Source organism: Octopus sinensis, linkage group LG9 (genome assembly GCF_006345805.1).
Source record: "Octopus sinensis linkage group LG9, ASM634580v1, whole genome shotgun sequence".
Classification (NCBI taxonomy): domain Eukaryota; kingdom Metazoa; phylum Mollusca; class Cephalopoda; order Octopoda; family Octopodidae; genus Octopus; species Octopus sinensis.
The window spans coordinates 88,574,995-88,600,060 of NC_043005.1; the positions used below are offsets into that span (position 1 = coordinate 88,574,995).

The window sequence follows — 25,066 nt, forward strand, 5'->3', positions numbered from 1 at the left end:
TGGTGATGATGCAGACAGACAGACAGACAATTTTATATTATGATGGGCTTCTTTCAGCCTTGGTCTACCAAATCCATGTGCAAGGCTTTTATCAATCAGGCCATAGTAGAAGATCCTGCCCGAGGTGTCCACATGGTGGGACTGAATCTGAATCCAAATGTTTGCAAAGCAAGTTTCTTAACCACACACCTATGTCTGCATCACAAATAAAATTTAAGTTTTTGTACACAGAACAGGGGAAGAAAGAAAAAAAATTGAGAAACACACACATAGGCGCAGGAGTGGCTGTGTGGTAAGTAGCTTGCTTATGAACTACATGGTTCCGGGTTCAGTCCCACTGCGTGGCATCTTGGGCAAATGTCTTCTACTATAGCCTCGGGCCGACCAAAGCCTTGTGAGTGGATTTGGTAGACGGAAACTGAAAGAGGCCTGTCGTATGTATGTATATATGTATGTGTGTGTGTTTGTGTGTCTGTGTTTGTCCCCCTAGCATTGCTTGACAACCGATGCTGGTGTGTTTACGTCCCCGTCACTTAGCGGTTCGGCAAAAAGAAACCGATAGAATAAGTACTGGGCTTACAAAGAATAAGTCCCGGGGTCGATTTGCTCGACTAAAGGCGATGCTCCAGCATGGCCGCAGTCAAATGACTGAAACAAGTAAAAGTAAAAGTAAGTAAAAAGTATACACAAAGTACTGTTTCCCCCCAACACTCAGAAATGAACTTTGGAACTTGGTAGAATAATTATCTTTAATTTGTGTCCAAAGTTGAAATACTGATCAAGATAGCAGATGTCTTTGCAAACTGATGAAGTTTAGGAAAGAAATTGCTATCAGTAAGATAAATGTTGATGTCATACTTTCATACAACATTGTTGATAATAACATCACAAAAGGACAGAACAACTGAATACTTCACAGGATTTTAACTTTTTTTTCTTCTTTTTTTTTGCTTTTTAATACACTGAAAGGTACCACATAAAAAGCACCCAGTACACTCTGTAAAGTGGTTGGCATTAGGAAGGGCATCCAGCTGTAGAAACCATGCCAAAACAGACAATAGAGTCTGGTGTAGCTCCCTTGGTTACCAGCTCCTGTTAACCCATCCAACCCATGCCAGCATGGAAAAATGGATGTATGATGATGATGAGAAGGATGGATAAACAGGAGTGTGGTTTCTTGTCAGCTACTCCAGACTCAAAGGAAAACTTGAACCCAGATGTGTAAAGTGTTTACTGTTTTGACCTTTATCTTCTAATACAGCTAGGTCCAGTGCCAGGCTATCAACAATTGACCCTTAAATCATTCACATTCAGATTACTCCTGTCAAGTGTGAAGCTTATTTTTAGGATGACATTGCAGGGCAGGTGTGAGAGGCTGGATCTAGTTGGTTTAACCCTTTCATTACCATATTTTTGTTGAGATGCTCTGTGTTTCTTTCAATTATTCTAAATATAACAAAGTAAAATGACTTTACTTTAAGATAGTGTTAGGAACATGAATTGTGACTAAGGTTTGGTGGAAGATTTTAATTCAAAACTTACGAAAACAAGACATTTATACAATAGAGCCAGAGGTGGTTTCAGCCAGGTTGATACTGAAAGGGTTAAAAATATCATGGTGACTTTAACCCTTTTGTTACCATATTTCAGTTGAGATGTTCTGTGTTTCTTTCAATTAATTTTAAATATAACAAAGAATTTAGTAAAATAACTTAGTTATCATTAAGCTTAGTGTTAGGAACATAAATTGTGACTAAGGTTTGGTGGAAGATTTTAATTCAGAACTTATGTAAACAAGACATTTGTACTACAGAGCAGGAGGCAGTTTCAGGTAGGGTTGGTAAAGAAAGGGTCAAATACTGAAGTGTTAAATTTTCCAATCAGAAGATTCTTATCTCTTGGCAGTCAACCAACCCTAATCTATCTCCTCCTCTTCATCATCATCATTTAATGTCTGTTTTCCATGCTGGCATGGGTTGGATGGTTAGAACTGCACCAGGCTCGAATTGTCTGTTTAGATTTTATTTCTATGGTTGGGTGCCTTCCTAACATGAACTACTTTACAGAGTGGACTAGCTACTTTTTTACTTTTTACATGGCATCATCAGCACTGCTTTCTTTGCAACACCACTGCTTTTTATGTGGCACCATTACCAGGGCTTTTTATATTCTTTTTTCGTTCCAACTCAATGCCATCGAACCTTGCACAACCATCTTCATGGTTTCCTTCCCTTCTGCTCCTTTGATCTCTTTCCTCTATTTTTACATCGTTATCACCAACCCCTGGAAATTATCTCCCTTGCTAGTACTCATAGGGCCAATTAACCACTTTCCACACCAAACAAGTGACTGAGATAGCAATATTCCCCTTGAATGGGGACACCAGTTCAACATAAGGACTGGAGCGAAAGAGAAATGAAGTGTTTTACTCAACGGCACAATACACTGCCAGGTCTGGGAATTGAAACTGTGACCTTGCAATCATGAGTGCAACACCCGCCACCACTAGGCTACACACCTGCACTCTGTTAACACCTCTTAATACAATCCTCCCCTTCACTTCATAAAATTTCACCACTTTCCCTTCTCCTCCTCCCTCTATATTTTATCACCCTCTTCTCTTTCAACCTATGACACTTTACATTGATTATGACATTACAAAGAAATAGGTGTGTGTGTGTGTGCGCATTTCAGTGCACACAAATATTCAGCTGAAACAGGGATCAACAAACCCTGTGGCTCGGACAATGAGCAAATAAAAAATGTGGTCTGATAAAATGCATTCTACTGTTATTGGGAGGGGTGGAATTAATGATGGTCATCAGCCAGTTGTGGGAATCAATTATGGCTGAGGTGGTCCATCTACATTACATATAGATGATGGCTAAGAAATATTGCTTCCCAACCACATGGTTTTAGGTTCAATTTCAGGGGCAGGCATCTTGGTCAAATGTCTTCTGAGTGGATTTGGTAAACAAAAACTGAAAGGAGCCTGTTGTGTGTGTGTGTATCTTGAAGGCATATAGTTTAGTGGTTAGAGATGTTCAGTCCATAATGATAAGGTCACAAGTTTAACCCTTTTGATACCAACCTGGCTGAAACTGGCCCTGAGTACAAATCTCATGTTTTCAAAAGTTCTGAATTAAAATCTTCCACCAAACCTTAGTCACAATTTATGTTCCTAACACTAGCTTAATAACTAAGTCGTATTGCTAAATTCTTTGTTATATCTAAAATTGAAAAAGAAACACAGAACATCTCAAAATACAGTAACGAAAGGGTTAATACCCAGTGGCACATTATGTCCTTGAGCAAGACACTTTATTTCGCATGGCTCCGGTCCACTCAGCTGGCAAAAATGAGCAGTACCTGTAATTACAAAAGGGCCAGCCTTGTCCCATTCTGTGTCACACTGAATCTCCCTGAGAACAATTTTAAGGCTACACGTGTCTATGGAGTACTCAGCCACTTACACATTAATTTCACGAGCAGGCTGTTTCACTGAAAGGATCAACTGGAACACTCGTCATCGTAACTGATTGAGTGCCAGTCAGTAGTTTATATATGTATATATATCATCATCACCATTGTTTAACGTTCGCTTTCCATGCTGGCATGGGTTGGACAGTTTGACTGAGGACTGGCAAGCCAGATGGCTGCAACAGACTTGAATCTGATCTAGTAGAGTTTCTACAGCTGGATGCCCTTCCTAATGCCAACCACTCTGAGTGGTTAGCATTAGGGCCAGTCAGGCGGTACTGGCAACGGCCACGCTTGAATGGTGCTTTTTATGTGCCACCTGCACAGGAGCCTGGATTAATGCGTATACATCAATTAGTGTGCTGAGGTGTTGATTAAAGCACTGCCTGGGTTACCTGGTGTCATCCACAGTTGGGGTATATTTCCTTTGGATCTACTTCAGAAATTCCAGTGTTAGTTGAGATAATTGGTTAAGTAAACAGCAGGTGGAATTAGTATAACTTTTTATTTTGTATGACAAGCATTTCAAACCATCCACAAAAATGGACAAAAAAAAAAAGAAAAAAAAATCTTTTTTTTATCCCTTTTAAAAAAAAGACAATTGCAGTCTGGAAGGTGTTTATAAGCCATTTAAAAACACACAAAAGCCTTTAGATTCACTTCAACATTTAAATTTAATTTGTCAAAATATTTTTGTTGCTTTGAAACTGTGACCTGTTCACAAATAAAATTCCATAGGTCGCGGTTTCAAAGCCATACAAATATTTGGACAAATTAAATTTAAATGTTGAAGTGAATCTAAAGGCTTTTGTGTGTTTTTAAATGGCTTATAAACACCTTCCACGCTGTAATTGCTTTTGTTTCAACATGCAATCTCAGATCAGGTCACTTGCTATGCAAGTACATCTCCATAATTCCTATAAAAAAAGACTTCTCTTTATTTCCTTTCTTGTCTCCAGTTTATATTATTTGTTACGGACATTTAAGAATAAGGACAATCGTAGCAATGCCCTATTCCCTAACTGAAATGGGCAAATAGCAACATGACCGCCCAAACTCAATAAGACTGTCCAAACTCAAGATCTTTAGCCAGACACCACTTTATGTATAAATGTACCTGATGTGACCCAGACTGCAAGATTGATGCAACACAATATGATGTACAGCATCCCACTCATAAGGGACAGTTGCAGGATGGGTCGAGACAATCATCATACAAAAGAGTTATACCAATTCCATCTTCTGTTTACTTAACCGATTATTATATATATGAATGTGTGTGTGTATTTATATATATATAATATATATGAATGTACAGAAAACAGATTCCATCACATGCCAGAGAAAGAAACTAGAAGTAGTTAACAGCTTCTGCTACCTAGGTGACCAAGTCTGTAGTGGGGGTGGTTGCTCTGAGAGTGTAGCAACTAGAGTAAGAATAGCCTGGGCAAAGTTAGACCGTCCAACCCATGCCAGCATGGAAAAACAGATGTTAAACGATGATGATGATGATGAAGAAGATATAAACGTGTGTGTTTGCAAGAGTGAGTTTATATTTCTCTCATCTAGATGTGTCGCACAGGTTATACACCCTGGCTTTGCAAACAATGTCATTTACTTGCAGTTCCCTATAAAGACATGTCCAGGCTTCTTGATGCGACCGTAACATGCTACACCCTCTCTGTAAACAGAAAAAGTTCATCCCAGTATCGCTTGATTCCAGTTCTCCACACAAGCATGTCCTGTCCAGGTCGTTTGTAGTTTGATACACTGACATTATCATCTTGATTGGGAACAGTTGAGTCGAGGACAGGAAGGGCATCCAGTCATAGAAAACTCTGCCCCAATATGTTCTCATCTGATGCATGCAAGCATGGAAAAGTAGATGTAAAAACAATTATGATGATGATACAGTGATGTCAATTAATATAACTTATACTAATGGTTAATGTTAATTATTTACATTTAATTAATCACTGTTCAAACAATATAGGTAGGTATGTATGTATGTATGTATACATACATACATACAATCCTTTTAATTATGAATATGTTTTTATTCTTTTAAATGGCATAAATTTAATGAGGAACAAATTTTAATTAGTATAATTTAATTACTGATAGCTTTGAAAAACCACAAAAGACAGCATCAGCAACTATTTAATTAGATCACCAAGATATCTGTTGTGATGGCTAACAGAATAACAATGTTTCTCAACCTTTTTAGTATCTGGGCCAGATATAAAAACCTGGATTTTTTGGGGGGCTGCACCAAAAAAATAGTAAAACATATTTTATTATATTTGTGAAGGGAAACTGTCCGGGACTGCTTGAAGGGTGCCTGTGAGGCTGCATGGGGCCCTGGGAACTGTGGTTGAGAATTACTGACTTTGAGACATGACTGAGAACTGCTCAGTTATTTCAACTGAAATGAATAAACAAACCTACTCAATCATCTACACATACATACACAATCGACCACATGTTCCAAACCTTGTTTACCTTAAGTAACGAGGAGTGAGTTTATTGCCCATATTATTAACAAGACAATGAGCTGATAATAAAAAATAGCCATAAAATGAAATTTATCTGCAGAGAATATTTAGAAGTACCTCCTTGAGACATGGTTGCTATGCAAAGCTGAAGTAGTGAGACAGCAAACTATTGGTAGATGAGGGAACTGAAAGGAAAGGGCTAGTCTTTCTGCTGATTTGTGTGTGTGTGTGTGAGAGATAATGATCATCATCATTTAACATTCAAATTCCCCTGTTCACATGAATCAGACAGAATTTGTTGAGGTAAATTTTCAGTAGGTGGATGCTCTTCCTGTCACCCACTCTTGCCTGTTTCCAAGCAAACCAATAATTTTTCCATGGCCAGACATGCTTTTAAAGAAGACTGGAAACGACAGACACAGTTTCTATGTGGGTGACACTCATTTATAACCATGGGATGATGTCAAGAGAAGGAGAGACATAAACACATACTCATGGTTCTAAGTAATTTCGTCTATAACAATTTATCTGTGTGTGTGTGTGCTTGTATATATGTGTGTGTGTGTGGTTGTAGACGAATTGGCCAGATACCCACACTCATACATGACTGCCTTCTTTTGATTTTCTGTCAGCCGAAGACACTTACCAAGGTACCACACACTGAGACTGAACCTGACCCCACAAGACTCAGAAGTAATAAGTTCCATTCCAATGACAGCCAAGCATGGGTCAGTTAGTACTAAAGAGTGGGTGAAAGCTGGATCCATCAGGACAAGAACATGTGTGTATGAGGTGGTAGTGTGGGGTGGCGTCTATGCACAGAATCTCAGATGGCTGTCTACTCTATGAGACACCTATATCTGTCCCTTCGATACCTTAAATTTCACAGATGGTACAAAACCACTCTGCTGAATACTACTCCCCCGCCCCAACTCCCAGTTGAAGGGTTTTTACTGCACAAGGTACTTGGTGACCCTGTCAGTGCTGGTGTCACATAAAAAGCACTCAGAACACTGTAAAGTGGTTGGCATTTGGAAGGGCTTCCAGCTGTAGGAACCAAGCCAAAACAGACAAGAGACCCTGGAGTTTGGTGCAGCTCTATGGCTTGCCAATCCCCATCAAACCATCTATAATAATAATAATAAAGAAATTATTGCTTATAATGCTCAGGTGCCCTACAACTCATCAAAGGTGTATGTACAGCACATAGAATTATGAACAAAAGTCAGGAAAGTGAACAGTGTAAGAGTCAGGATATACATGTGTGCATGCATATGGAGGGGGGATATCGGGTGTAGTGTTGGCAAGTTTCAGGAAGCATGGAAGTTTTAAAGGATGCAATGTCTTGGCAACTAACAAATGATGCAGGCAGTTTGTTCCATGCTTCAGCAACTCTGAGTGTGAAAAAAATGTTTCCGAAAGTCATGGGAGCTGTGCTGTTTCCTGACTTTGTAGGCATGCCCACATGTGTTAGACACATGAAGCTCAAAAAGGTGCTCAAGGTGGTTGTTGGTATGATGGTTAATAATATTAACCCATGCCAGTATGGAAAATAGATGTTAAAAGGTGATGATGGCACACCCTAGTATAATTGGCACCTTTTTTTCTTTTTGTACGTGGTGCTAGCAATAAATTCAACATTCAAGAAACAGAAGAGAAAGAATCCACAGAATTGTAATGAAACGTGTAAAACTTACCTTACTGTCTCGTTCAAGTTCATTTCTTAACCATTCAAAGTCACTGTAACGTCGACGGACACTAGAATCTTTTAACTTGAAAACTGGTAAATTAGTCTGAAAATAGAAAACAGACAAGTTATGCTGTGGACACTTTAAGCCAGTGGAACAACCCCTCTTTTTGATTCCTATTTCATTCAAATATACCCTCACAGCCATTTGATGGTTAAAAAACAAATCCTTATTTAATCATATTTTTAAAATTAAATATCATTAGGAATTCTATAAAAAAATTCTTTAAATATTTTGAGCATTGTAGAAATAAAACCAGTTTATCACAGATCAAGTTTAACAACAAACCCTTATATGGACCCAGGTTGAGAACTACAGCTTTAAACCAAAGAAATAAGTTTAAGGATTAGTCATGAGATTTAAATACCATCTAAGTGAATTTAGATTTCATTTTATGAAGAGTCAGTAAGTCATAGGAGAGGCACCCACTTTTCCATTCTGGAATGGATGGGGCTGTTTATCACTAACCCCTTTGTTACCATGTTTCTGATGAAATAAACTTTGTTTCAATTAATTTTGATAAATGAATTTAAAAAAATAATTTTTCTATACTTTTTGGCATTCATGATTACTCTGTCAAATGTAATACTTATTTACTCACATTGGTTTTTAATTAATTAATCTCTTGTAACTTTGAGATTTCAAAGACGTGACAGTTTATTTTTAGTATGACATTGTAGGGTAGGTGTGAGAGGCCAGGCCTGGCCAGTTTGAACATAAAACAGGGAGAATATTTGGGCCAGATATGGCCAGTTTAAATGTTAAAGGGGGTGGTCACAGACAGGTTGGTATTTAAATCGTTAAGCCAATGTTTTTGCAGGTGAGAATAGTTCACAACATCGACTATTTAACAATGAAGTAAATAAGAGTTTCAAGTTATAGCCAGGCAAACTAAAGGAACCAGATTCATGTCTTGTGCCAGTTTCTCAGACAGACCTCAATCTCATCATCCACTTCTCCAGGTTTGCATGGCTCAGATGGTATTTCTTGAGGCAGATTTTCTGCAGCTGAATGTCCTTCCTGTTTCCAAGTGGGGTAATATCCACCCCCCACCCCCGCCCAACAGGTCTTCATGGAAGATCGGAAATGAATGTGACACTCATTTACAACAACCATGTAATGACAAGATAGGGAGACACTAACACACACACAGATACAAAACGGGCTTCTTCCAGTTTCCATCGACTGAATCCAATACCAGTGACAAGGCTTTGGTCAGCCCAGGGTTACAGTAGAAGACATTTGCTCAAGGTGCTACACAGGGGATTGAACCTTAAACCATGTTTACAAAGCAAACATCTCAATCACACAGCTACACCTGCATATATGTATGTATGTATGCATGTGTATGTGGGCAAGTATGTATGTGTGTATGTGTGTGTATGTATGTGTGTTAGTTTGTGTATGTATGTGTGTTTGGTGCACATGTATGTAGGTGTGTATGTATGTGTATATGTATATATGTGTGTCTATGGATATGTGGTATGTGTGTGTGTGTGTATATATATATATGTGTGTGTATATGTGTGTATGTAGATGTGTATGTATATGTAGATGTGTATGTATGTGTGCATATGTATATAATGTATGTGTATGTTTGTATATCTATGTGTGTATGTATATGTGTGTGTATGTATATATATATATGTGTGTGTATATATGAATGTGTGTGTATTCCCCAAGATAACAGAATCTCCCTTGCTATAGAACACAAACTGATTCTGATCTATTTTGGCAATTTCTTCAGAGGTATTACTCAGAGATTGAAATTCTGATCAGCCACCAAATTCCTGGAGATCTTAGAAGGCTGCTCTGTCTACTCTCTAAACAAACAAAATATTCCTCAACTAGCAGTATCGCCTGGCGTTGCTCGGGTTTGTTTCGACCCTTTAGAATTGGAATTTTTGAAAAGTAAAAATGTTGCATTATGTAGCTTGTTATTCTCTTTAAGCGGAAATTTTTCTGGTTGAAATACACCGAAAAATGGCGACTCAGCAGTAAAAAAATCATAAAAAATAGGGATTTTCAGAGAAAAAAAGCACCTTTTTGATGTAAATAATTTTTGGTCCGATTTGAATGGTTTCCTCTACGGAAGGAAGAGCAAGCCTTCTTCTATCATACTCTCAATTTTGGTCAACTTGTGCCGCAGGGTCTCGGAGGAGATAGTGTTAGTTGAAGGCTACCAAACCTGCCATACACAGACAACTTCAGCTTTATATATAGAGAGATTATACAAACATCACTACACAACACTGCCTCTCCCTAAATTTCAGTCATAGACATATGACAACATATCAATCACCAGTAGGGACTCCATATTTGGTTGAGGAACTGTAATATACTAACTACATCATCACTACAAACTATATAAAAGGTTTATAGGTCAATACTTTGTCCTACCTGTGTTAGCAGTGTGATCCAGTCGCTTTCTGAAGTTATCTCCACAGAGTTTCTACATAATTTAGAGCCAACACTGAAAGTTATGATGTTTCATACAGGAATACTTATATGTAAACAATGTGATTGAAGATAGAAAATAGGTAATGGCTGTATTTGGATAATTTAGTTGTTATTTCTTCTTCGTCAGCACCACATCCAACCAATTAACTATCCATCAATACATTGCTTAGATAAAAAAAATAACTAAAAAAAAATGTTTTTTTCTTGAGCCACGCCAGGATCATGAGGGCTGGCTTCCTGGTTTCAATGGAGTTTATATTCCCCACCTGGGACGAGACGTTGGTCCGTCGCAGGATTACTCATTTCTGTCAGCTGAGTTGTTTTTGTTGTTTGTTCCTTCTCAAGCCATGTCTGGCCCATAAGGGCCGGTTTCCCGGTTTCCTTAGCATATAGGTTTCCCCACCTGGACGGGACGCTGGTCCGTCGCAGGTGAGCTGCAAGATGCAGGAGGAAAGAGAGAAAGTTGTGGCGAAAGAGTCAGCAGAAGTCCGTCATTACCTTCTGCCCAAGCCACGTGGAGCTTGGGTGTTTCGCTCATAAACATACATATCGCCTGGTCTGAGATTTGAACCCACAATCCCTTGATCACGAGTCCGCTGCTCTAACCACTAGGCCATGTGCCTCCACAGCCAGCTGAGTGGACTGGAGCAACGTGATATGAAGTGTCTTGCTCAAGCACACAATGCAATGCCCAGTCCAGGAATTGAAATTACAATCTTACAATCAGGAGTCCAACACCCTAACCACTAAGCCACATGCCTCCACATACATTGCTGAGATAGCAACGAAAAAGAATCCTGCAGAGATAACTTCAAAAAGTGATATGGCTACATATTTTGGAGGAGGTGTATAACTGATTATATTAAACATAAAACAATGAACTCAGGTGCAATCTGAACTCAGAACGTGAAGTGATACGACAAAAATATTAGAAAGTATTTTGCTGGTCAATCTGCAAACTGAGCCATGCCAGGCTCATGAGGGCCAGTTTCCTGGTTTCAATGGTGTACATATTCCCCACCTTCCACCCAAAAGAACAGGTCCTCTGATGAGAGTGGCTCTTTCAAAGGCAACGGATTGGATAAAAATAATGGTTTTGAAAGACAGGTGTTAGTCAGCCCCAGTATATGACTGGTCCTTTATTTTGGACCCAGTGGGATGAAACAAAGAATCAGAACAAATAGCACAAGCCATAAATAAAATACTAGTAAAACATTGAGGGTCGATATAATCAACTAGTCCCCTCCCTCAAAATTTCATGGCCTTATGCCTTCAGTAGAAAGGATTATTATTATTATTATTGAGGCGGTGAACTGGCAGAATCATTAGCATGCTGGGCGAAATGCTTAGCGGTATTTCATCTGCTGTTACGTTCTCAGTTCAAATTCCTCTGAGGTCGACTTTGCCTTTCATCCTTTCAGGGTCGATAAATTAAGTACCAGTTACGCACTGGGGTCGATGTAATCAACTTAATCCGTTTGTCTGTCCTTGTTTGTCCCCTCTATGTTTAGCCCCTTGTGGGTAATAAAGGAACAGGTATTTCATCTGCCTTTATATTTTGAGTTCATATTCTGTTATGGTCAGCTTTGCCTTTCATCCTTTCAGGGTCAATAAATTAAGTATCACTGAAACATTGGGGTCGATGTAATTGTTTAGTCCCCTCCCCCAAAATTATAGGCCTTGTGCCTTTAGTAGAAAGGATTATTATTATTACTATTAATATTATTATTATTACTGTCTCTCACACATACAAATCCACATATTATTCATGTAAGAAAAAGAAAGACAACAAACACCCAAGTCAGCAGAGGATGGAGTCTGGAGTCTTACATGCAATGCAGTCAGTGTGTAAATAAATGTAGGCATGGTTCCAAAAATGTCTTTCCCAAAGAGTAAAGTGGTCCAGCCAGTTAAAAGACTGGCGATACAAGGACAGCAAAATGTGTGGAGATGTGAGGGGGTGGGGGTTGAAACAAAAAGAAGACAAGAATAACATGGGGGGGGGGTAGGAAGAGAGGGGGTGCAAAAGGTGTTTGCTTACAGTCAAAAAGAAAACAATGAAGTAAGCAATCTTATAGACATAATTGGAGGGAGAGAGAGAGGTGACGGGCAGCCAGTTTAATTAATCCAGGCACTTCGTTAGTATTAGTCTATCAATGTTGGAAGGATAAAAAACAATCACGTTTAAACACAGAACATAATAGTGATCTAACTATATATAAAAAAAACACCACAAGGCATTTCATCTGTTGCTCTACCGATCTTGTTAATCTACCAGCAATAGTATTAGAAGAGACGGAGCAATGTTTAGTTCAGTACTTTATTTCTGAGTTCAATCTCTGCTCAAGTAAGATATCTTCCCCTCTGTACTGGTAGCTGTCAGATATGAAGGGGTGCTGAAAAGTGCCTGGCTTTAAGGTTATTGTGAAAGGCCCAAACTTTCAAGTTCTTTTACTGGGCTTAGAAAAACTGAAGGCCCACTGCAATATGTGTATGAATCTTAGAGGGCAATATGTTGAATAAAACCATGATTAACTTACTGATCCTCCTGTATTTTCTTTTACCCAAAGCCAGGAACCTTTCAGCACCCTCTTGTATATATCATGGCTCTCCGTCGGTTATGACGACGAGGGTTCCAGTTGATCCGATCAACGGAACAGCCTGCTCGTGAAATTAACAGGCAAATGGCTGAGCATTCCACAGACACGTGTACCCTTAATGTAGTTCTCAGGGAGATTCAGTGTGACATAGAATGTAACAAGGCTAGCCCCTTTGAAATATAGGTACAACAGAAACAGGAAGAAAGAGTGAGAGAAAGTTGTGGTGAAAGAGTACAGCTGGGATTGCCACCACACCCTGCTGGAGCCTCGTGATGCTTTAGGTGTTTTCACTCAATAAATGCTCACAACGCCTAGTCTGGGAATTGAAACTGCGATCCTACGACCGCGAGTCCGTTGCCCTCACCACTGGGCCATTGCGCCTCCAAGCCCCCTCATATAAATACAGGTGTAAATGGCATTTTGCTTTACTCCAGTCCACTCAGCTGTAAATGAATGACCCTACGATGGACCAGCATTTTTTCCAGTGGGTTGAATCTTGTGATCTTGGACACTTACATGCCACAGAAACCACAAGACCAACTGTATAAGTTTAGGAAGTTGAGACAGAAATGTCCAGCTGTTAATCATGATGAGTACTTGACTCATACTTCATTTTATTGACTTCTGGAAGGATGAAAGGCAAAGCTGACTCTGATGGGATTTGAAACAGAAGGAAAGATAATGAAATAAGCATCTCCTCTGTCGTAAGACAGCTACCCCTGTCCTGATATCATAGCTCAACCTTTTGCCAGCAAGCTACTTGGTGAACCTGTGAGTGCTGCTGCCATATAAAATGAACCAGTGCTGGTGCCATGGAATGAGCACCAATGCTGGCACACACTTTGTAAAGAGATTGGCGTTAGGAAGGGCATCCAGCTGTTGAAGCCTTGCCAAAACAGACAATTGGAGCTTGATGCAGCTCTCTGGCTAGCTAGTTCCTATCAAACTGTCCAACCCATGCCAGTATACAAAATGGACATTAAATGATGATGATGATGAGAGAGATAGAGAGAAAATAATATGAAACTGTTCTGAGATCTTTGGCGATATACCGTGTTTGAGAAAACCTATCAAGCCAAATGGGATTGTAGTCATGGCTGATGCTGATGTTATATAACTGACACGTGAGCTGGTGGCGGGACGTAAGGTGTTAACAACTGCTATCAAATTTCTATTCTATTTCTCCAACATCAATCCATTTAGAACCTAGTATAAATATGGCAGTGAAAATATTACCACTCACCCACCCACATGCCTGTTTGGCTTATCCAATCTCATGTCAGTGGTCCATTTGAATTATTTCCCTTAGCACATTGTTCAAATCAAAATGCATAAAATTCTTCATGACACTTTTTTTAAACCGTCATCCATTGTTCAACATCAAGTTTGAGAAGCCCGTTTCATTTACATTATTTACATTTGATGGATATTTGGCCTCATCTTTGTTGTTAACACAGCATTTCAGCTGATATACCCTCCAGCCTCCATCAGGTGTCTTGGGGGAAATTTCAAGCCTGGTTTCTCATTCCTAAGGTATTTTTTGATGTTGTTGTTATTATTATTATTATTATTATTATTCAGGTCACTGCTTGGAATCAAACTTGGAATCTTGCGGTTAGTACCCCACGGGCATATGGCATAGTGGTTAAGAGCACGGGCTACTAACCCCAAGATTCCGAGTTCGATTCCAAGCAGTGACCTGATGAATGATAATAATAATATTAATAACATGGAAAATACCTTAGGAATGAGAACCGAACCCAGGTTCGAAATTTCCCCAAGACACCTGATGAAGGCTGGAGGGTATATCAGCTGAAACATGTTAACAAACAAGGTAAGGACAAATATCCGTCAAATGTAAATAATTCCTCATCTCTTAAATATAGAACTGTCTGTTTTATTGTTCACAGGTAAGATCTAATAAGACTAAAATATGTTCGCAGCTGTTACCTGGCACTCCGTTGGTTACGACAACAAGGGTTCCAATTGACCCGATCAATGAAATTAATGTACGAGTGGTTGAGTACTCCACAGACATGCACAAGCATAACATTGTCCTCAGTGAGATTCAACGGGACACAAAATGTGACATGGTTGAATTAAAGGTACAACTCGTTTTTTCCTGGTGAGTGCACTGGAGCAATGTGAAAAATGTCTTGCCCAAGGACAAATTCCAATTCTTAGCAAATTTTCACATCAGCACCAGTAACAAGCTAATGACAGAGAGCCTCTACATGGTCAGTTAATCAGCAAGAAATAGCAGCTGAAATACTCGAATCCACCATCTTAAAATGGGAACGATAATATATAATCCTAATCAGGGGGAATGGTTAGAAAGAAGGATACAACAATTTTGATCCTAAATCTACCGGGGTTGAACTGGTGCAATAAACAAATAAAAAATGGCTACTGCACCAGACAAAAAGGTAGATTAGCCTCTTCTAAATCTGTAGCATGATTTATTTAGCATACAACATGACAGAAGGACAATGTCTGAGGTGAGGCTGTTGTGAACTAAATATAAATATAGTAGGACCACATATAAAGTATCATCATCATCGTCTGCTTTCCGTGCTGGCATGGGTTGGATGGTTTGACTGAGGACTGGCAAGCCAGGAGGCTGCAACAGGCTCCAATCTGATCTGGCAAAGTTTCTACAGCTGGATGTCCTTCCTAACACCAACCTCTCCAAGAGTGTAGTGGGTGCTTTTATGTGCCACCAACACGAGGGCCGGTCAGGCATTACTGGCAACGACCATGCTCAAAAGGTGTTTTTTACATGCCACCTGCACGGGAGCCAGTCCGGCAGCACTGGCAACGACACTCCACCCAACACTAGATATGTTCAAAATCTTAAAAGGAAGATAACTCTAATATGCTCAGCTGATTGAACTATTTGGACAACTGAGATAATGGACATTGGGACGGATCATGATCATCAACATCATTTAATGTTTGCTTTCTATGTTGGTATGAGTTGGCCAGTTGGATAGGAACTGCACTAAGACCATTGCCTGATTTGGCTTGGTTTCTGCAGCTGGATGTCCTTCTTAATGCCAACCACTTTACTGACACCAGGTAGTAGTAGTAGTAGTAGTAGTAGTAGTAATCATAGACTGGACAGAAAAGGAGGAGAGATTGGAGAGAGGGGGGAGAGAGAAGAAATTAGTAACTGAGAGAAAAAGACTAAAACTTATAACGAGGTGGTGTATTTTGTTGCTGGTGGTAATTATTCCAAGGTCAGTTTTGACCAAGCAGATCTATGGTCAAATGTTTTCCAATTGTGATTACATTAGCATGCTGGGTGAAATGCTTAGTGGTATTTTGTCTGTCTTTACGTTTTGAGTTCAAATTTTGCTGAGGTCAACTTTGCCTTTCATCCTTTCAGGGTCGGTAAATTAAGTAGCAGTTGCATACTGGAGTTGATCTAATCAACTGACCCCCTCCCCCCAAATTTTGGGTCTTGTGCCTAGAGTAGAAAAGAATATATCTGATACTGTGTCCATCTTTTAAGGTGACAATGTGTGATTTGAGGGAGATTTGACTGCTTATTCTTGCAGGCCAAGCAAGACCTTTCATTGGTGCCTAACTAAAGTGGTGTAGGCTGTTCCTGTTTCAAAACCTATGAAAACAAGACATTTGTACTACAGAGCCAGAGATGGTTTCAGGTGGTTTGGTATCGAAAGAGTTAAAGCGTAATATGTTTAGGAGAATCTATATATCTTGTTATAGGAAGAGATACATAGGTTAGCCAGGTGTCTCTTCTACATCAAGGCACCCGTATCAGTTGTTCTACTATGGTTTAGTCTTATAACACTGGGTATAAAACCACCTCCTTTACTACCACACCCCTACATAGTTGAGAGAGATTTTTTGTCATGTATGTTACTTGGCAACCTCACCAGTGCTGGTGCCATGTATGATGCTTGAATATGAAGTGTGATGCTGTACAGCAGAAGGAGGTGATGGGGAGGAGGTAATGATGGAAATTGGCACACACACTCAACCACTTCCCACCCCCCAACCATATTCACCACTCCCTGCATTTCCATTATCTTCATTTCTATTCATATGTAAACAAAGCATGTAGTCCACCCCACAAAGTGGGTGGCATTAGGAAGGGCATCCAGCTGTAGAAACCATGTCAAAGGAGATACTAGAGCTCAATACAGTCCACAGGGCTCATCAGGTGCTGTCTATTCATCCAACCTGGAAGACAAACGTTAAATAATGATGATGATGATACATTATCCTGCTAGAAAAGTACTCGAAGAGTGCAGACCTCCACTAAGCAGCTCATAAGATAGATATGCGAGTAAAATTACTAATAGAGAAACAAAAATAAACTTTGGAAAGAGCAACGCCACCATAGGTTACATGGAAACAATGAACATGTTTTCAAGGGAGATAATCAAAGAACGTAACATTGTAATACTTCATGTAAAGTAAATATAACAAATGAAAAATCCTTCAAGAATCCATAAAAATTCTTGTATCACTACCAAAATTCCATCATCTGTTCACAACTTTTTGAGTTATTTTGCACAGACGACAAACCAACACCAATGAAAACATAACCTCCTTCCTTGGCGGAGGTGATGAAGAAGGAAAATGACAGAATTACAAAGGTACTTGATGACAATCAGGAAGTAATTCGATAGTTATTTTCCCAGTAAAAGATATGACCAAGTTTAGGATGTCTCAATACCCTTCCTTTGCAGCCACTTGCATTTGAGTTCAATCCCACAGTAGAGCACCTTGCGCATGTGTCTTCTACAATGCAGGCCTTGTGAGTAAATTGGTAAATAGAAGTTGCGTAGAAGCCTGTCATGCATGTGTGTGTATGTATGTGTTGTCTGATTTAATGCCTTTGGGAAAAAAAATTGCCTGCTCAGACCTAGAGAAGGATGAACCCCACAGGGTCTGTAAAGAGAAATTCAAGACAGGATGGTGCTCCTAATGACCCCCAGGAGACAACAGTAAGGCAACTTCTTAAATGTACAGGGGCCAGTCTTTCACAAGTTCTGGTTCTTTAAGCTCTGAGTTCAAGCTCTGCTGAGGCTGACTTTGCCTTTCACACCTATTAAGGTTGATAAAATAAGTACCAGTTCTATACTGGGGTTGATTTGTGTCTTTCATCTTGTCTGACTTAATGTCTTCAAGAAAAAAAATTGCCTGCTCAGACCTAGAGAAGGATGAACCCCACAAGATCTGTAAAGAGAAGTTCAAGACAGGATGGTGCTCCTAATGACCCCCAGGAGACAACAGTAAGGCAACTACTTAGATGTACAGGAGCCAGTCTTTCACAAGTTCTTAAGCAAGAGCTGAGAAAAGCAGGAGGAAGAGGAGGAATAGTAGTTACTTTAACAAAACAGTCATTATAAAAACCAAACTAATAGCAGACTTGATAACAGCAGGAAACCAAGAGGCTATTATTTTGAAGCTAGAACTCAGATAATCAACACTTAGAACTAAAACAACTTCCCTGCTAGTCAATAATTACTTGTTCTGATATTAACTCGTCCGAGATCAGCCCTGGTTTTATTGCACAAATTCACTGTTTTAAAGTGGTCTAAATTAAAAGCCTTCCATTAAAGTTCCATGTCAATTTGTGTTCCAATCACCAGTTGAATAATGACAAAAAATATTTTGCTAATTTCTTCATTATTTTAAAAATTAATTGAAATCCAAGTAGTGCAGTCCGACAGAAATACATGAAAAAAAAGGTTAATTTCATTGGGGTCTTTCATCAGTTAGAACTTGAAACAGTAAGCCATTTAACCACTGAAGGGTGTTGAACCATTTTAGTATTAGGGGTGAGTCATAAGTATATAAGGACCAGTAGGGGTATATTTGCACTAGGGAAGATTTATAAGGGTTAAACATTATTAACCCTTTTGATGCCAACCCACCAGAGACTGACCAGGGTTTTATGACACAAACTTTGTGCTTTTAAATGATCGAAATTAAAATCTTCTATCAAAATTTCAAATTGATTTATAGTCCAATACACCATCTTGGTAACAATAAAATCATTTTAATAAATTAATTGAAACAAAAATGTAGCCAGCTGGCAGAATCATTGACTTTACCTTTAATCCTTTTGGAGTCGATAAAATAAATACCAGCTGTGTACTGGGGGTTGATGTAAGTGATTTACACTTCCCCTAAAATTGCTGGCCTTGTGTCAAAATTTGAAACCAATAAATTAACGGAAACAAAATCAGTGTATATAGTAAGACAGGAGCTGAATTATATGGTCTGAAGTTTTAAACATTTTCAAAGGGCTTTTTAGAGACTTGGTCAGTAGTTTTGAAGAGAGCTTTGAGCAAAATTTCACCCTTGAGTCCAAGTTTCCTCCTCCCCTGCTCTATATGGTTGCCCAACTTGCTCAAAATAGCAGCCAAATATTTTTCAAATTACTGCTGTAGAAAAAAAGAAACACACTAAAAAAACACACCCCTGAAAGTGTTCCAAAAGTAAAAACTCAGAAGGTCATGGTTTTTGCTCTTAAGTCTGGGGCTGCAAATTCATCATCATTTAGCATCTACTTTCCATGCTGTCATGGGTTGGATGGTTTGACTGAGGACTAGCAAGCCAGGAGGCTGCACCAAGCTCCAATCTGATCTGTCAAAGTTTCTATGGGTGGATGCCCTTCCAAATACTGACCACTCTGAGAGTGTAGTGGGTGCTTTTTGTGTGCCACCAGCACAGGAGTCAGTCAGGCAGCACTGGCATTGGCCATGTTCAGATGGTGCCTTTTGCATTCCACCGGCACAGGAGCCTGATGGGGTGTGGGGGCTGCATTGACCATATTCGGATGGTGCTTTTTATATGCCACCAGCTCAGGGAGCCAGTCAGGCGGAACTGGCAATGACCCACGCATAAATGGTGCTTATTGCGTGCTACCAGCATGGGAGCCAGTCAGGTGGCACTGGTATCAGCTACAACTACAATTTCCATTTGATTGTGATTTGATTTTGATTATGCAAATCATTTTTTTTTTTATTTAATGGGTCAGTCGAAAGAGAAACAGAAATATCTAGGGCCCTTTTTCAGGATTCCTGAAACTGGCTGGAGGGAAGAGAACAATGTTCCCATGTAATGGAGACCTGATTCCAATGCTTTTAACGGAATGGACTGTTACCAGTACTCAAGGCCCAGGCAATGGATGAGGTCTACTACACACACATCTAATGTGCATACACCAAAACAAGAACAGTTACTCTATTGCTCATTACGTGTAAAGAAGCCTTTTGTGTACACAACCTGCTAGAAATAACAGCAAAAATCTCCCTCAAATTCCACCCTACAGTGTTAACCCGTGTGTTACTGATATTTCTGTTTCAGTTGATTTGTTATTTGAAAATAATAAAGAATTTTGTAAACTAACTTTGTCACTATTAAGCACTTTAAAGCTGAAAGTTTGTATCATAAAAGCAGGGGTGGTCGTGGGCAGGTTGGTAGCAAAAAGATTTAAAAAGAAAATGAATGGCACTGACAATAAAGTCTCTGGTATACAAAAAAGACAGGAGGGTCGCAAATAGAATGTCTTTGGCCATAGACATGTAGGATTGGTGCTGACTTGGGGGCTAAACATCATGGTTAGGAGTTCAAATATAACAACACCCATAGTGTTTCTTTTTCACAAAGTTTACAATCGCTACACTTTTTTTAATTATTTTTTTGTTAATTTTAGGAGAAGAACAGTGGGACTCCAGTGCTTAATATCTCCCACCCCAATACCCATAACTGATATTTTTTAAACATGGAGAAGCGTGAGGAATGAAATAATTTAAGTTAAATCCTACCTGAGGTCCAGTGTTTTACTCCGCCTCCCACACTAAACTACTAAATCCACTTTTAATGGCAAGATTAACACCTGCTTTTAAGTGGAAACTGTTTCAATTAGCAAAAGATTCCAGTCACAAAAGTGAAAATATTGCTCAAAGAAAACCACACACACAGACTTTATGAGCAATTGTATAGCAGCTACGGTTTGTAGGGAAGGGCAACAGAATTAAACCAACCACACACACACAAAATGATTAACCTACAGAAGCAGTGTTTATAATTTAATCCGGACAAACACACACACCTCACTTTCATTCATATCTGTCGTAATTGATGACTTGACTATTCATAACAAACAAACTAATTAATGGTTTCTGATTTAGGTACAAGGTCAGCAATTTCGGGGGGAGGGAGGGGGGAATTCGATTATATCAACCCCAGTATTTAACTGGTACTTATTTCATTGACCCTGGAATGACGAAAGGCAAAGTCTACCTTGGCGAAAGTGAATAATGATTTGTTATTTAGGTAAAGGGAAAAGGGGTAATTTGATACGTTCAACCCTTCCCCCAGTACATGACTGGCACTTTATTGACCTTGAAAGGATGAAAGGCAAAGTTGACCTTGGTGAGATTTGAACTCAAAATGTAAAATGTCAGGTAACTGTCAAGAACATCAGTGACAGTGTTTGATTTCTGGTTAGGTGTTATCTTCATGGGACAATATGGGAAGGTGGTCGAATGGGACCACTATGGACGTATAAGTTTTCATTACTCTGCAAGAACAGAATGAACAGTACTGGAACAGTGTTCCAGAGGGTGGAATGAGGGAAACCCTAAAAACTCAGAGTCTAAGAAACACAGCCCAATTGTTACATATTGGGACTGCCTTAAAGCCTTGAAACTCTACTCTCTCCAGCGCCGCTGCGAGCGGTACATCATTTGTACAATGTGGAGAATATACTGCCAACTTTGCCCAAACGACCTGAACATTAGTTTCAAGGGTCATCCAAAGCTGGGACCACGGGCCATACGTCCCCTGCCCAATTCAGGATCACAGCATATAGGTACACTGCAAACATAATTTCTTTTCCTCAACAGGCCCTGCCCTGTTTAACATCTGGTGGTGTTGCTGGGCTTTGTATTTTTTTTATAGTTCCCATGGTTACTGAGATAATCTACTATAATAATACTTTTGTGTTTATAAATGAGAACGGAAGGGGTGATAAATGAATAAGGAAGGAAGGAGTGATGTCATACTTGGTAGAGGGATGATGAAAACTGTATGCTAAAAAATAAATCAAACATCTTTTCAACTTTGTGACTATATGTGTGTGTATGTAAAGGGGGGGGGGTATGTGAATGTGTGTATGTGCAATGGAAGTGGGATGGTTCATCTTTGTTCGCTTAGTATTTGGGTTTATCTTTTGATTTGTTTGAATCTTGGTTGGTTTGTTTTTGTTGGTCAGTTATTTTTAGTTTTGACAGAAAAAAACGTCATTCTAAAATTGTTTTTTAACGTAAGCGTGCCCAAACAAGTTGAATGCTTACACAGAGCAGGTATTACAGCCACATCATCCAAACTGACTGGGTGAAACTGGGTTTATCCGCTAGTATGTATATATAATACTGCAATAAAGTTGAGCCAATCTCAACTTGAGTCTCTTCATTTATCCTGGCTGATATCAATTAACAGACAACAACATCAAAAACAAGGGAGAAGCAAACCAACTTTGTCTTACATTGTAGACTAAGAGCTTTTCATCAAATCATCAGCATTAGAGATGGTGATTCCTAACAAATGCAAGTTGATGGGTGTTTGGACCTTGTTTTGGGTGTTATTCAAAATTACTCTCCTCAGCCCCTGCAGCTTATAGAGCCCATGACTTGTGTTAAAACTCAATATGGTATGCTATAGTAGAAGACATTTGGAGTAATGATTGTTTGCCAACATAACATGGAAGTCCTGGTTTAGGACGAATGTTGCTGTAATTTAGCCCCAGGAGACATCGTCTCCAGATGGCTATACGACACAATCTGTGTCCTTATATTTTCGAACAAGGGAATCTAGCACCCCTACCCAGCTCAAAACAATATCTGTGTATCATGAGTGGGGGTGCTAGATTCCCTTGTTTGAAAATATAAGGACACAGATCGTGTCGTATAGTCAGCTGAAAATGGTGTCTCCCGGGGCTAAATTAAAGCAACATTCGTCCTAAACCAGGACTGCCATGTTATGTTGGCAAATAATCTTTACCCCAAAGTACTGTTGCTGAATATCTCTTGCTGTGAGATTTAAAAATAGTAATTTTCTAACAGAAGACATTTGTCTAAGGCACCACTCGGTGTGACCAAACCTGAAGACATGTGGTTGAAGAATAAACCCCTTAAGCACACAGCCTGTCTGTGTGCCAATGTAACTTATTGGGAACAGAGCAACAAAAAAGGTTAAATAAAACAGACATTATACTCAACAAAAGTCTGGTAATGTTACTATACACATAAGGTATGAAATGGAAGGACCTGTCTACTAATGGAACATAAAAAAACATAAATCCCAGATATATGGAAATATCGACACATTGGAAGTGGAGGCTATCATGCATGGCCTAGGAAGATGTCTACTTGATGGTGGATAGTTGTATGTGATGAGTTTAACCCTTTAGCATTCAGATTCCTTATTTATTTGTTCACATGGTTTTGAATTAATCATGGATTAATAATAATAATGAAATTATTGTATACAGTGCTCAGGTGCACCACAACTTGTCAGAAAGTGCGTATAAAGTATATGCAGTAATGTACAAATGTCTGGAAAGCGAACAATGTATGAGTCAGATACATGCTTGTGTGTGTATGGAGGGGAGAAAATCAGGTGTAGTGTTGGCGAATCTCAGAAAGCATGGAAGATTATCTCATAGCTCTGAGATTTCAATGATGTGATTGTTTATTTTTAGTATGACATTGTAGGGTAGGTGTGAGAGGCTGGATCTGGTCAGTCTGAACATAAAGCAGGGAGAATATCTGGCAGGATGTGGCCAGTTTAAATGTTTAAGGGTTAATGTAGAATGGGCTACTGGTACACAGCTTGGGAGTCAGGACCAGATTTAAAATCCAAAGTGGAGAAAGACAACTGAGGAATTCTGGTCAAACACAGAGTTTGAGTTGGTGAAATTTGGTCGGACAAGGGAAGTATTGAAGGCGAGTCTCTTGAGAGGCATTTGGAAGAGTTAAACCCAGCACTGCAAGTCAACAAAGCACTTGTCTTAAAGTAGGACCACAACACAGAAAGATGGCTCATAAATTTGATTAGAAATACACTTTCAGAGGAAACAGAAATATTTTTGGGTATACAGTGCCCCGAGAGGCTCCGATGCCAGTGCCCCCTGAGTGGCACTCCATGCTGGTGCCATGTAAAAAGCACCATCCGAACGTGGTCGATGCCAGTGCCATGTGAAAAGCACCCACTACACTCTCAGAGTGGTTGGTATTAGGAAAGGCATCCAGCTGTAGAAACCATGCTTAGAGCCCAGTGCAGCCCTCTGGCTTGCCAGCACCTGTCAAACAGATGATGATGATGTGTGTGTGTGTCCGTGTCCATCCTCTTGAAGTGACATTGTGTGATGGTTATAACTGAATATCACTATCATAAAAGCAATGTCATTCGTTTCAAGTTTCTGTGGGAAAATATGTCTGGCAATGGGGGAATATTCCATTGCTTGGAGACAAGTGAGAGTTGGTGACAAGAAGGGCATCTAGTCATAGAAAACCTGCCTCAAAATGAACCCCACCTGACCCAGGCTAGCATGAAAAAGTGCATATTAAAATGCTGTCGACTGGGACGTTTTTTAGTTTTGAATATTAGCCACAATCACATTCCACTGCCAGCTGCAAGACGTAAACCATTGGTACATCAATTGGTCAAGTGACAACCTAGCCAATCCATTGTCCATGCTTTGACAAAATACTGCTTCTAATTTAGGGCAGCACTAGTGAATTTGATGGGTTAGTTGATGCCATCAACCCCTGCAGGAACAAAAGGCAAAGTTGATCACAGCAGGATGTGATCCCAGAATGTAAAATGCCAGAAGAAATACTGAAAAGGCATTTCCTCCAACGCTAACAGTTCTGTTAGGGTGCCACCCTGTGCTTCCACAAAATATTGAAAGTATAAAAAAAAAATCCACTTCCCAACAAAAGTGTACAGTGGATATTGTAAAACAAAGTTTTAAATAATTTACACAAAGTTTTTAAAGCATAATTAAAGAGAAAATGTAGACAAAAGGTCAAGATGAACATGAAAAACAGTCAAAACATCAATAAATCGTATCATTTCTGCCCTTTGTCCTAATAAAATATATAATCAGTGACTGGAGGGGGGGGGGCAGAGAGAAGGAGAGGGAAGTAAAAGCCTAGCTTGTGTTATCTAAGCTAACATTTTCAACATTATGTAGCAAACCATCTCAAAAACTTCTAATTATCTTCATAAA

At 39.4% G+C, this 25,066-nt stretch overlaps 2 protein-coding genes across 2 annotated transcripts in view; one reads left to right on the forward strand and one right to left on the reverse strand.

Annotated features, from left to right (window-relative positions):
* LOC115215459 (organic cation transporter protein-like) overlaps positions 1-25,066 on the forward strand; it is a 463,156-nt gene that overhangs the window by 299,505 nt on the left and 138,585 nt on the right. The gene's annotated exons all lie outside the window — the stretch shown is intronic.
* Positions 1-25,066, reverse strand: part of LOC115215894 (sorting nexin-12) — a 44,751-nt gene that overhangs the window by 13,698 nt on the left and 5,987 nt on the right. The window contains exon 2 of the mRNA XM_029785246.2: positions 7,673-7,768. Coding sequence (XP_029641106.1) covers positions 7,673-7,768 — 96 coding nt within the window. The remainder of the gene's footprint in view (positions 1-7,672; positions 7,769-25,066) is intronic.